This window comes from Pelodiscus sinensis, chromosome 10, assembly GCF_052426305.1.
Source record: "Pelodiscus sinensis isolate ZL-2025 chromosome 10, ASM5242630v1, whole genome shotgun sequence".
NCBI classification, from domain to species: domain Eukaryota; kingdom Metazoa; phylum Chordata; order Testudines; family Trionychidae; genus Pelodiscus; species Pelodiscus sinensis.
In genome coordinates, this window is record NC_143061.1 from 1,880,902 (window position 1) to 1,894,338 (window position 13,437).

At 59.0% G+C, this 13,437-nt stretch overlaps 1 protein-coding gene across 1 annotated transcript in view; it reads right to left on the reverse strand.

Annotated features, from left to right (window-relative positions):
* Positions 1-13,437, reverse strand: part of LOC102451664 (IgGFc-binding protein-like) — a 113,108-nt gene that overhangs the window by 8,331 nt on the left and 91,340 nt on the right. The window contains exons 120-124 of the mRNA XM_089780988.1: positions 12,824-12,951; positions 11,864-12,132; positions 9,778-9,986; positions 3,752-3,896; positions 1,436-1,686 (exon numbers count right to left, since the gene is read on the reverse strand). Of these exons, the coding sequence (XP_089637114.1) occupies positions 1,436-1,686; positions 3,752-3,896; positions 9,778-9,986; positions 11,864-12,132; positions 12,824-12,951 (1,002 nt within the window). The remainder of the gene's footprint in view (positions 1-1,435; positions 1,687-3,751; positions 3,897-9,777; positions 9,987-11,863; positions 12,133-12,823; positions 12,952-13,437) is intronic.

Here is a 13,437-nt window from a genome sequence, read left to right on the forward strand (position 1 = left end):
AGGGAAGCCCAGGGGAACCTCAGTTTTCAGTAACAAATAAAGAAGTGAATGAGCATCCCTTGGAGAAAAGCTGGAAAATGTGACCCTTAAATCTTAAAAAGGCAAAGCAACACGACACGGAATTTATTATTTTTTACAAACCACCCTGATTTTTAAGGCAATCTTGTGATTTCTGTGGCCTGACTCCTGATTTCTGCACACCCCAGGTTAGCAATCCTGAGGCTGTTCTCTCTCTCTCTCTCCTCTCACTCTCCCCATCTCACTCCCTTTGGCTACATCTAGACTGCAGGATTCTTTCGGAAGAAGCTTTCCCGGAAGAGATCTTCTGAAAAAAACTTCTTCCAAAAGACAGCATCCACACTGCCACAATGCATCAGAAAAGTGATCTGCTTTTTCGAAAGATAGCATCCAGACTGAATGGACGCTCTCTCTCATTTCAGCTGTGATTACTACGGGTGGAGTGGCCACCAGGGCACCTGCGCTTTCTCCTCTTCTTCTGGAAGAATTCCCTCTTCCCTATCCACACATGCCTTTTTCCGAAAGAGCTCTTTCGGAAAAAGGCTTCTTCCTTGTAGAAAGAGGCTTACCAATGTCGGAAAAACCCCTCTGTTCTTTCGATTTTTTGTTGAAAGAACGTGATTGCAGTGTGGACATAATTGAAGGGTTTTCTGACAAAACTCTGCAGTGTAGACACACCCTGAATGTCAGCAGGGTTTGTGCCACTGAACAGCGCTCCTCGCTTTCACTGCCAGGAGTGTTCACAGCAGCACAAGGCGCACCATTAGTGATTCCATGCTGGGAAGCCATCCCTGTGAACCAGGCATAGCTGCAAGTCATTGCTGGGAAGAGCCGACTGTTGGGTTCAGAGTGCCCTGTTGCTTATCGACCTCACTAAATGAGACTGTGAGCCAGGCACTCAGGGATTTTAAACCCAGCCCTGACACTCCCATCATCATCAAGTCCCTTGACTGCTCCGTGCCTCAGTTTCCCCATCTATCCCTATTCACTACCTCACAGGCAGCTGTGAAGGATACTGGCATAATGTAGGTCAAGCATGATGAGATGCTGAGACCCATTGTGAGCTGCTGGTTTTCAGGATGGGCCCAGATCCAGTGCTGGGTGTTCTGTGCAGTGCCTACTTCCATACAGCCCAGTGTCTGTACTCACACATCATTCCTGAGGCCAACAAGCGATTTCTCTGTGAGCAGACACCCAGCAGAGTCCCGTGGTTATGCTTCAAGTCCATTTTGGAACCAGACAGCAGCATTTATGCTCGTCTGAGGCCCATTCAGCGACCACGAGAGAGTCTGCTGCAGTCTAGAAACCCAAGGCGACCACACCCCTTATAAATGGTCAGGAATCCCTACTGATTACTCCACGTTTTTTGATGTTACACAGAAAAACAACGGTGTGTGCAGCTCCATGCACTTCTTACCACTAGCTGCTTCTTCTGCCCCAACCACACGGTGTGATTGTAAACGCTGATATGTATCTCCTGGAGAAAGGAAAGGTCTGGCCTTTTAGTCACTAGCTTGTTCTTCCCCTCGATGCTGAAGGCTGGCAGACGGTCAGAGATGCTGGAGACCGTCTGAGACAGCACATATGTCTTTTTGCCTTGGAAGTGATGCATCAAGCCATCAAACGTCATGTAGTGTGGGTCTCCAATGACGAGGCATTTCCCAAAGCCTAACAGAGAACAGAGAACCTTAGCGTCCAGTCCCACAGGGCAGAGGCTGTGCTGGGGCTGGTGAGTTATGACCATTGCTAACCTGGGAAAGCGAAGATAGCCCAGTGGCCACAACATGGACACACAGACCAGCTGACAGACAGTGAAACTCATCCCTGTGCTGAGCCGGGGACTCCTCGGGGCCGGGGCAAGGGCAAGGTTTGAGTGGTTCCCAGGCCTGGGGAGATGGTGCATGCAGACCCCCTGCCAAGGAGCGAGTCTCCCCAAACACTGTCGTGGGCTTAACGTGGCCTCTGAGAAGTGCCAATTTGGTCACTGCCTGACAGCAGCATTTCAGCAAGTTGCAACACAATGCGGGGGCTTGCACAGGGCATGTCTGTATTTGAAATGTCATTCTGTCTGGCTCTGACCCACCTCGCCCCACCTCGGAGGTCTTTATCTTTACTCCTATCTTGCAACCCAGCCACTTTGCACACTGGGCAAAAGCAATAGAGGGTCAGGGTGTATCTGACCCCCATGCAGGTGTGAAAAGGGGAAGGGCAGTGATGCACAGAGTCTTCTCCCCTCTTTGATCATCCCATGCAGGGGCCAGACTCAGTCCAAATCCCCACCTCTCCTACGCACAGGTTCATTCTGGTGCCGCCAGAGTATTAGGAGAGCACAGATGGGGAGGGGAGGCGGTAGGGATATAAGAGTTTAACCATTTAACCAGTATCAGCTTATCAGTCACGGTTGCAGTTAAACTCTTCTGCCAGCGTGTGCAAGGTCCTGGCCCTGCTCCTGAGAGCCAGCTGCCCTCCCCACTCCCCGCTGAGACCCCCCGCCACTGGACCCAACATGTGCCAGGACCAGGAGCGGCCCAAGGCCGGCTGTAGCAGCTGGTGCCCCAGGCGGAAGGCGCGATCGGCACCCCTGCCTGCATGGCCGTCAATGGCCGTGACGTAATCACGGGGCGCCCTGGCACCCTGTGATGTGATCATCAGGCGCCCAGGCTGGCGACGCCCTAGGCAACTGCCTAGTTTGCCAAGGCTCACGGGCTGCCCCTGGCCAGGACTAAGCAATCCCGGTTCAGTCCTGGCTAGTCCCAGGTCCAGGAGATACCCCCACTGCAGCTCTGCAGTTTAAATGTAGTAGGAACTAGGCTGCCTGTGTGCCCGGCTCTTTCTATGTTAAAACTGCAGAACTACAGTGGGGGGATATGCCTTCCCTCATTAACTAACCGTGTAGTCGATATAAATTGTATCAATGACTTGATTGCCTTGTTACCCACCTCTTACCATCCTTATTACCAACCAAATATCAGGCGAGTTTCTATTTAAAAATACATCAGTCTGGTTTTCCCTTTCACCTCACAAATTCAGCGTCTGTGAGGAGAGCAGCTCACGCAGCAAGCTGAGACCTGGCCACGTCCTCTCAACCATTCAAACAGGCAGGACTGAAAGGGATCACCCTTCCTGGGAGCCTGATTCTCCACTGCTTTACGCCTTGCGCCATCATTTCAAGCTGGGCAAAGTCAGTGGAACTCCCTGCCCTGCTCGTGTGTGAGCATTGTACGCCCCATTTGCCCCACCTTTCTGCAGGAGAATGAGCAAGGCCATGGAGGATCAGGGCCCTTGTGTCCTGTGATGTTTTGTATTCACTTATCCTTTTCCAAAGTGCTGGGGGCCAATCCTCGTTTGCATTAGAAGCCCTGTGCAGTGCAGTGTCGAGAGGCCATAGCGTGGACATACGTTACTATTACCAGGGCCAGTCCTAACCAATTGGCAGCCCCGGGGGGAAAAAAAAAGCCGGGGAAAATTTATCAAGCAAACAAACAAAACAGACATCAAAAAGGGTCGGGGAGTTCGGGAGGTTGGGTTGAAATGTGGTCGCGGCCTGCAGCTAAGACCGGCTCTGTCAGCGGCCCCAGGCAACCGCCTGGCTCGCCCGCCCCTAAGACCGGCTCTGACTTACTCCTCCTTCCAAAGCTGCTTTGCACTGGTGAATGGCTCTCCCTTGGGAAACAACCCTTGGCGCCCAGCCCCATGCCTCCCCCCACAGCTGCCCGGCCCCACTTGCACATACCTGTTGGTTTACAGTGGTATTTCCCCTTGTTGTTGAGGACACAGACCTCTGAAGCATCGCAGCCATAGGGCTGGCACTTGATGATGTTGTCCTTCTGACACTTGCACTTGTAGGTACAATGGGCAGTTATCCAGCTCTCCCCCGCCTGCGGGAACGAGGCTGGGTCAATGACACTACCCTGCTCTCCTGCGATTCACATCGGAGCAAGTCAACAGTCACCTACTGTACAGGCTGTTCCTTGGCTGCCCAGTCTGCTGGCGAGCCTGCGTGGGGAAGCCAGACTCCACTGGCTGCGTTAAGGCCACAGAGAAATCCCCACTCAATAAATACGTTCCCTTTGGATTCTCCGCAGCAGACTCATCTTTCCTCCACTTTGCTACCACACTACAGTGACAACAGACCTGCTGGTTGAACTGCCTCGTGTGTGCTGCTTTAGACATACAACAGGACAGGGCAAATCTCCAGAGTGACCTTTGGCAAATCACCAGCAGCCATGTTTTCAACAGGGGTCCCTGACTCTGGGCCCACCTGCGCTACGGTCTCAGTATGGGGGATGGCTGAGAGGGCTCTGAGGTCCTGCCCTGCCCGACTCTGGGATGACTCAGTGAGCCCTTGGCCTGAGCTGCCAAAGCAGAGCACTGCAGCTTCCCTGGCGTCGCCCGGAGCCAGAGCTGCTCCGAAGCCGGCCGCTCCCACCCAAGGGCGTGGTCCCTGCAGCCAGTCAGAGCGGCCCCCCGCTGACCCCGAGGGGGGAGCCCAGCCCCAGCACAGCGGGAGGTGGGCGAGAGCGATCCAAGGCCAGCCCTCCCGGGGGCCAGTCAGCGCCCCGCCGCCGGAGCAGCCGGATCTGCCCCGCGCCCCCCTCTGGAGCGGGAGCTGGGCCTTGGAGAGCCAGGGAGCGGCCCGGACCGCTGGCCCGTGACAGGCGCCTGCCGTGGAGCCAGGTGAGCCGGGAGGGGCAGCCCCCCGGACTGGCTGGGCCAGAGCCTGGCAGGCGCTGAGGCGGGACCGGGGCAGGCAGGGCGCTGGGCTGGGAGGCAGCGGGCGGGCGGGCCGGCATCCCCCCCCCGAGCCGTGGGGGTCTCTTCCCCCCGCCGCGATGGAGAGCCTGGGTGTGGCGGCGCCTCGGCAGGGCGGGGAGACCCGGCTGTGTGACCCCCCCGTCCCCCCGAACCCGGCCCTGGTACCTCAGGACGGTCTGTGTGTCCCCCCCCCCCCCGAACCCGGCCCTGGGCTGGTACCTCAGGACTGTCTGTGCTGCCCCCCCCCGAACCCGGCCCTGGGCTGGTACCTCAGGACTGTCTGTGCTGCCCCCCCCCGAATCCGGCCCTGGGCTGGTACCTCAGGACTGTCTGTGCTGCCCCCCCCCCCCGAACCCAGCCCTGGGCTGGTACCTCAGGACTGTCTGTGCTGCCCCCCCCTGAACCCGGCCCTGGGCTGGTACCTCAGGACTGTCTGTGCTGCCCCCCCCCGAATCCGGCCCTGGGCTGGTACCTCAGGACTGTCTGTGCTGCCCCCCCCCGAATCCGGCCCTGGGCTGGTACCTCAGGACTGTCTGTGCTGCCCCCCCCCGAATCCAGCCCTGGGCTGGTACCTCAGGACTGTCTGTGCTGCCCCCCCCAAACCCGGCCCTGGGCTGGTACCTCAGGACTGTCTGTGTCCCCCCCCCCCCGAACCCGGCTCTGGGCTGGTACCTCAGAACTGTCTGTGTCCCCCCCCCCGAACCCGGCCCTGGGCTGGTACCTCAGGACTGTCTGTGTCCCCCCCCCCAACCCGGCCCTGGGCTGGTACCTCAGGACTGTCTGTGCTGCCCCCCCCCCCCGAACCCAGCCTTGGGCTGGTACCTCAGGACTGTCTGTGCTGCCCCCCCCCCCGAACCGAGCCCTGGGCTGGTACCTCAGGACTGTCTATGCTGCCCCCCCCCGAACCCGGCCCTGGGCTGGTACCTCAGGACTGTCTGTGTGCCCCCCCCGAACCCGGCCCTGGGCTGGTACCTCAGGACTGTCTGTGTGCCCCCCCCGAACCCGGCCCTGGGCTGGTACCTCAGGACTGTCTGTGTGCCCCCCCCCCGAACCCGGCCCTGGGCTGGTACCTCAGGACTGTCTGTGTGCCCCCCCCCCCGAACCCGGCCCTGGGCTGGTACCTCAGGACTGTCTGTGTGCCCCCCCCCTGAACCCGGCCCTGGGCTGGTACCTCAGGACTGTCTGTGTGCCCCCCCCCGAACCCGGCCCTGGGCTGGTACCTCAGGACTGTCTGTGCTGCCCCCCCCCCAACCCGGCCCTGGGCTGGTACCTCAGGACTGTCTGTGCTGCCCCCCCCCCCAACCCGGCCCTGGGCTGGTCCCTCAGGACTGTCTGTGTCCGCCCCCCCCCCCCCGAACCCGGCCCTGGGCTGGTCCCTCAGGACTGTCTGTGCTGCCCCCCCCCCGAACCCGGCCCTGGGCTGGTACCTCAGGACTGTCTGTGCTGCCCCCCCCCCGAACCCGGCCCTGGGCTGGTACCTCAGGACTGTCTGTGTGCCCCCCCCCGAACCCGGCCCTGGGCTGGTACCTCAGGACTGTCTGTGTCCCCCCCCCTGAACCCGGCCCTGGGCTGGTACCTCAGGACTGTCTGTGCTGCCCCCCCCCGAACCCGGCCCTGGGCTGGTACCTCAGGACTGTCTGTGTCCCCCCCCCCGAACCCAGCCCTGGGCTGGTACCTCAGGACTGTCTGTGTGTCCCCCCCCCGAACCCGGCCCTGGGCTGGTACCTCAGGACTGTCTGTGCTGCCCCCCCCTGAACCCGGCCCTGGGCTGGTACCTCAGGACTGTCTGTGCTGCCCCCCCCTGAACCCGGCCCTGGGCTGGTACCTCAGGACTGTCTGTGCTGCCCCCCGCCCCGAACCCAGCCCTGGGCTGGTACCTCAGGACTGTCTGTGCTGCCCCCCCCTGAACCCGGCCCTGGGCTGGTACCTCAGGACTGTCTGTGCTGCCCCCGCCCGAATCCAGCCCTGGGCTGGTACCTCAGGACTGTCTGTGCTGCCCCCCCCCAAACCCGGCCCTGGGCTGGTACCTCAGGACTGTCTGTGTCCCCCCCCCCGAACCCGGCTCTGGGCTGGTACCTCAGAACTGTCTGTGTCCCCCCCCCCGAACCCGGCCCTGGGCTGGTACCTCAGGACTGTCTGTGTGTCGTCCCCCCGAACCCGGCCCTGGGCTGGTCCCTCAGGACTGTCTGTGTCCCCCCCCCGAACCCGGCCCTGGGCTGGTACCTCAGGACTGTCTGTGGTGACCCCCCCCCCCCGAACCCAGCCCTGGGCTGGTACCTCAGGACTGTCTGTGCTGCCCCCCCCCCCGAACCCAGCCCTGGGCTGGTACCTCAGGACTGTCTGTGCTGCCCCCCCCCCCGAACCCGGCCCTGGGCTGGTACCTCAGGACTGTCTGTGTGCCCCCCCCCGAACCCGGCCCTGGGCTGGTACCTCAGGACTGTCTGTGTGCCCCCCCCGAACCCGGCCCTGGGCTGGTACCTCAGGACTGTCTGTGTGCCCCCCCCCCCGAACCCGGCCCTGGGCTGGTACCTCAGGACTGTCTGTGTGCCCCCCCCCTGAACCCGGCCTTGGGCTGGTACCTCAGGACTGTCTGTGTGCCCCCCCCGAACCCGGCCCTGGGCTGGTACCTCAGGACTGTCTGTGCTGCCCCCCCCCCAACCCGGCCCTGGGCTGGTACCTCAGGACTGTCTGTGCTGCCCCCCCCCCAACCCGGCCCTGGGCTGGTCCCTCAGGACTGTCTGTGTCCGCCCCCCCCCCCGAACGCGGCCCTGGGCTGGTCCCTCAGGACTGTCTGTGCTGCCCCCCCCGAACCCGGCCCTGGGCTGGTCCCTCAGGACTGTCTGTGTCCGCCCCCCCCCCCCCCCCGAACCCGGCCCTGGGCTGGTACCTCAGGACTGTCTGTGTGCCCCCCCCCGAACCCGGCCCTGGGCTGGTACCTCAGGACTGTCTGTGTCCCCCCCCGAACCCGGCCCTGGGCTGGTACCTCAGGACTGTCTGTGCTGCCCCCCCCCCCCCCCGAACCCGGCCCTGGGCTGGTACCTCAGGACTGTCTGTCCCCCCCCCCCCGAACCCGGCCCTGGGCTGGTACCTCAGGACTGTCTGTGCTGCCCCCCCCCCCCCCCGAACCCGGCCCTGGGCTGGTACCTCAGGACTGTCTGTGTCCCCGCCCCCGAACCCGGCCCTGGGCTGGTACCTCAGGACTGTCTGTGTGTCCCCCCCCCCCGAACCCGGCCCTGGGCTGGTACCTCAGGACTGTCTGTGCTGCCCCCCCCCCCCCGAACCCGGCCCTGGGCTGGTACCTCAGGACTGTCTGTGTGTCCCCCCCCGAACCCGGCCCTGGGCTGGTACCTCAGGACTGTCTGTGTCCCCCCCCGAACCCGGCCCTGGGCTGGTACCTCAGAACTGTCTGTCCCCCCCCCCCGAACCCGACCCTGGGCTGGTACCTCAGGACTGTCTGTGTCCCCCCCCGAACCCGGCCCTGGGCTGGTACCTCAGGACTGTCTGTGCTGCCCCCCCCTGAACCCGGCCCTGGGCTGGTACCTCAGGACTGTCTGTGTGTCCCCCCCCCGAACCCGGCCCTGGGCTGGTACCTCAGGACTGTCTGTGTGTCCCCCCCCCCGAACCCGGCCCTGGGCTGGTACCTCAGGACTGTCTGTGTGTCCCCCCCCCGAACCCGACCCTGGGCTGGTACCTCAGGACTGTCTGTGCTGCCCCCCCCCGAACCCGCTGGTACCTCAGGACTGTCTGTGTCCCCCCCCCCCGAACCCGGCCCTGGGCTGGTCCCTCAGGACTGTCTGTGTGTCCCCCCCCCGAACCCGGCCCTGGGCTGGTACGTCAGGACTGTCTGTTTCCCCCCCCCCGAACCCGGCCCTGGGCTGGTACCTCAGGACTGTCTGTGCTGCCCCCCCCGAACCCGGCCCTGGGCTGGTACCTCAGGACTGTCTGTGTGTCCCCCCCCCCCGAACCCGGCCCTGGGCTGGTACCTCAGGACTGTCTGTGTGTCCCCCCCCCCCCGAACCCGGCCCTGGGCTGGTCCCTCAGGACTGTCTGTGTGTCCTCCCCCCCGAACCCAACCCTGGCCTGGTACCTCAGGACTGTCTGTGTGTCCCCCCCCCCGAACCCGGCCCTGGGCTGGTACCTCAGGACTGTCTGTGTGTCCCCCCCCGAACCCGGCCCTGGGCTGGTACCTCAGGACTGTCTGTGTGTCCCCCCCCCCCCGAACCTGGCCCTGGGCTGGTCCCTCAGGACTGTCTGTGCTGCCCCCCCCCCAAATCCGGCCCTGGGCTGGTACCTCAGGACTGTCTGTGTGTCCCCCCCCTGAACCCGGCCCTGGGCTGGTACCTCAGGACTGTCTGTGCTGCCCCCCCCCCAAATCCGGCCCTGGGCTGGTACCTCAGGACTGTCTGTGTGTCCCCCCCCCCCGAACCCGGCCCTGGGCTGGTCCCTCAGGACTGTCTGTGTGCCCCCCCCCCCGAACCCGGCCCTGGGCTGGTACCTCAGGACTGTCTGTGTGTCCCCCCCCCCCGAACCCGGCCCTGGGCTGGTACCTCAGGACTGTCTGTTCCCCCCCCCCCCCGAACCCGGCCCTGGGCTGGTACCTCAGGGCTCTGTGTTTGCTGCCCCTCTGTACCCTCAGGACTGAACCTGGTACCTCAGGGCTGTTTGCTGTCCCCCACCTCCCCACCTTGAACCCGGGACTGGGTCTGAAACCCTTCACTATTGTCTCTAGCACTCAGCATAATTGACTCCCGGCTCGACCTGGTGACAGACCCAAGCCCCTGGAAGTAGCGACTGCAGGAGTGGACTGACCAGAGGCCAGAGCCCCGAACTCTTGATACCGCTGATTCCCCAAGTGAGACTAGGCAAGGATGCAGTGAGGCGCCGGGGCTGCCCACTGACCCAGAGCAGGAGGGCCCCCTCCCACGACCCTGGTGGGCCACACCGACCCTCCAGCGCAGGAGGCAGACGGCTTATGAGCTGTTTGCAGCGTAGAACACTACTTACACTGTAGTAGCTATCGTCCTTATCCCTGCAACCGCACTCGCTCAGTGGCACACACTGGTCATCGCTCAGCACGTAGCCCTCGCTGCACACACAGCCTTCCGCACACTCGTCTGGCTTTTCACACAGGGAGGGCGCGTAGATGTCATTGCATGTCGCAGGGCAGGGAGAAGCACAGTCTGTGTAATAGCTGTTGGATGGACAAGGCAGCGCTGGGAAGAGAATAAATACAGCCTTATTACAAAGCACAAGAGAACTTTTTGATGTTCCAGAGTGGACATGCCTGGTGCTGGCTGGAAGTCAGCGCCTGGATGGCGACAGATCAGTGTAGGTTACTTCTTTCCTTTCCGGTAATGGCATAGCTGTGGATTCCTGTTCTCTTTCAAACAGGTCAGCCTCTCTGAAACTATCCATTCAATTCTAGCATGAGCACGTCTGCATGTGTGGCCTTTGGTTGAGGTGTGCTACCGGTTGAACATCTCCAGTCTGGGACCCTCAGGACCAGAGAATTTTCAAGATTATGGGAGGTCAGTATTGTCTAGCAGCATGACCAACACTGCCACTGCTTACTGGGCACTTAGAAGACACGGTGGGGTAAATTAGAGCTAAATAACTGCACAGAACACGGAGAGCCAGGACTGGTGGTTGTAAACAAACTTTATGGAATTGTTGGAAATTTGGCCACACTCATTGTAAGGGGACATCTGGCTAACTACAATCCTGTCAGACCACAGATGTTGCTGGACCAGAAAGTGCCAGATTAGAGAGGTTTAACCTGTAGTTCAGTATCACATGCAGTCTTGGTCATTGTTCCCAAAATAAATATACAAGAAGACTCAGAGGGGTAGCCGTGTTAGTCTGTAACTTTAAAAACAACAAGTGGCCCTGTAGCACCTAAGGGTATGTGTACACTACCACCCTAGTTTGAACTAGGGTGGTTAATGTAGGCAACCGAAGTTGCAAATGAAGCCCGGGATTTGAATTTCCCGGGCTTCATTTGCATCTTGCCAGGCGCCGCCATTTTTAAATCCCGGCTAGTTTGGACTCTGTGCCCACGGCTACACGCAGCACGGACTAGGTAGTTCGGATTAGGCTTCCTATTCCGAACTATCTGTACACCTCGTTCCACACCTTGTGCTTCATTTGCATAATGTTGGCCGCATGTTCTTTTTCGAAAGAGGGATGTAGTCTAGACATGCCCTAACAGCTCAAGCTAGTACTTGCTACTTTTGACTCAGAAGAGCCAGAACTCCACCACATAGCAAAGATCTGGCCAAAGCTTTGAATTTCTGAACTGAGCTCAGAAAACAGCTGCGTGATCATGCAGGCACACAGCTTGGCTTACAGGGAACTACATTACAGTATTATGTATTTTCGTTGGTAAAACCCTCTTCCTCAGATGAGCAGAGAAGTGGGTTTTGCTTATGAAAGCTCATGATACTATATATATATATATATATATATATATATATATATATATATATATATATATATATATATATATATATATATTTGTTAGTCTTTAAGGTGCTACAGGACCACTTGCCATACAAAAAGAGTGTGAGGGCCAGACCCACCCATGTGCTCCAGGGGCTTTGCATTACTCTGTGACCCAAAACTGCTAGAATTGTGCTTTAACTGAGTGGCTACATTTGCATTTCTGTCTCTTGCAGTGTAAGTGAAGCTGGCTTTGAATATACACCAGGCCATCGTTAGGCCTTCCTTCAGCAGCACTGCCACCAGGAGGTTTGGAGGTATGCTCTCTAATACTCTTATCTCCCGTCTTCATTGTAGCCTCATTACAGTTTTTAAAAGGCCTTTTTGACTGCTCAAACCAACCCACCTCAGGGCTGCTTTTCATAAGTGGGCCTAGTCATGAAAGGGGCTGATCACTTTTCACTCCCACTGACTTCAACAGGAGATGGGATTTGTCCCAGTTATGAACACAGCTCAGTGCACCTAATGACTGTATCTTCCTGGCATCTTTGAGCCAGAGTGTTAATTAACTAACCCAGGCCACACTGCTAGATAATTCTCACATCCATGCCAGCCACCCAAAGGCCAGGCTGCAGACTGGGAGTGGACTTACGGCAAAACGTGCTGTTCCTCCATTTAAGGATGACTCCTTGCTGCTTGCAGGTGTCCACATAGGCCTGAGCGATGCCACAGAGAGTGGACAGCATGCCGTTGTATTTACACATGTCGTAGACGCAGGTCTGGATGAAGAGGTCAGGCTCGACCAGATGGTGACATGGTTTGAAGATGTCCGACTTTAAAACATTGCACTGCTTTTCCACAACTGGTTTGTCCTCCACGCTGCAAGGTGGGCCCAGATCTTCTCGTGTGTCTGGCAAGCAGCTGCAAGGAAGCACAGACAGGGCGTATTTCAGGGGGGAGAGGAGTGTATCGGCTGAAACCCAGCCTAGGACCGTGGCTGCTGGGGAGAGGAGCCAGGCAACCTCTAGTCGCCATACGCGAGCAGCACTGCCGGCTTTCCCCGTGCCATCAGTGTCTCTTAGCCTCATGCGGAGGGAAACCTCCCTGGTTCATTCCAATGAGCATACAGTGCTCACGCAAGCCTTGACATCCCTGCTGGCCCTGCCAGTGGGTGGTCACTGGGACACCCTTTGGGGAATGCACCCATATCAGTAATTCACTCCACTTGGCTATCACATCAGTGACTTCAGATTGTTCTGCAGTTGGACTGGATGTGACCTGAGAAAATGCTGGTGCATGGCTCGGTAGGAAACCTTTGAGCCATCGCCACACACAATCAGTGTCCCTAAACTTCATCGCAGAGGGCAGAAAAACGTTCACTTTCTGCCCCTGCGACCCACAAGACTTAAGAGCCTCTTTTCTTCTGGGGCGACACCTTTGCTGGAGCCCCTGCCAAATCCCAGCTTCTCAAAGAAGGAGTAGGAGGTACACAACACCAGTGTGTTTTCTTGTGCCTGGCATATTTTAGACCATGGCCGTGGTTAAAATGTCTGCAAGACGGAGTGTGGTTTGAATCCAGTCTAGTGGAGGGGATGAAAAGAGCCGTGTTTACCCTGCATCACTGTCGGCTTGCACTTTCCAGCTGTTTCCAAACTGTGTGACATTGCTAGCCTGCATGCCATTGGGCATGAGCAGCTCGTCCCCACGCTGGTCATTGTAGTTACCGCACATGCCACATACCTACAACAGAAGAGGACAATGTCGTAAGCACGCAGGTCTCCTCCCATCCCCTTTGCTGAGCAAGGGCAGACATGGACAATATTGCAAGAGGTTGCTTAGTGGCTTGCACAGTGCTTCCCAGTCCAAGCCATCGCTGTAAAGTCACAGTGCACCAGTGGGAAAACTAAATGCTCCTGCAACACATCTCTGGCTTCCTAAGACGTCCTGGTATTTACCTTGTGAGGGGGCACGTGCTCCTTCTAGCGGAGAGGAGTCAAACAAGCTCTTGAACCAGAACTAACCACTCATGCCTGGAAGGCCTACCTGAGCTGGGCTGGAGGGATCAAAATTAAAGAGGGAAAGCCCCCCACAGACAGAGGCAATGACCAGGTTTCTGGCTACATGGACAGACCGGCCAAGAGGATGACACTCACAGGCCTTGCTGCCCCTAAGGCTGCATGGGCCAGGAATGAAGCAGGGGTACCTGAAAGGAGATATAGGTAAGCC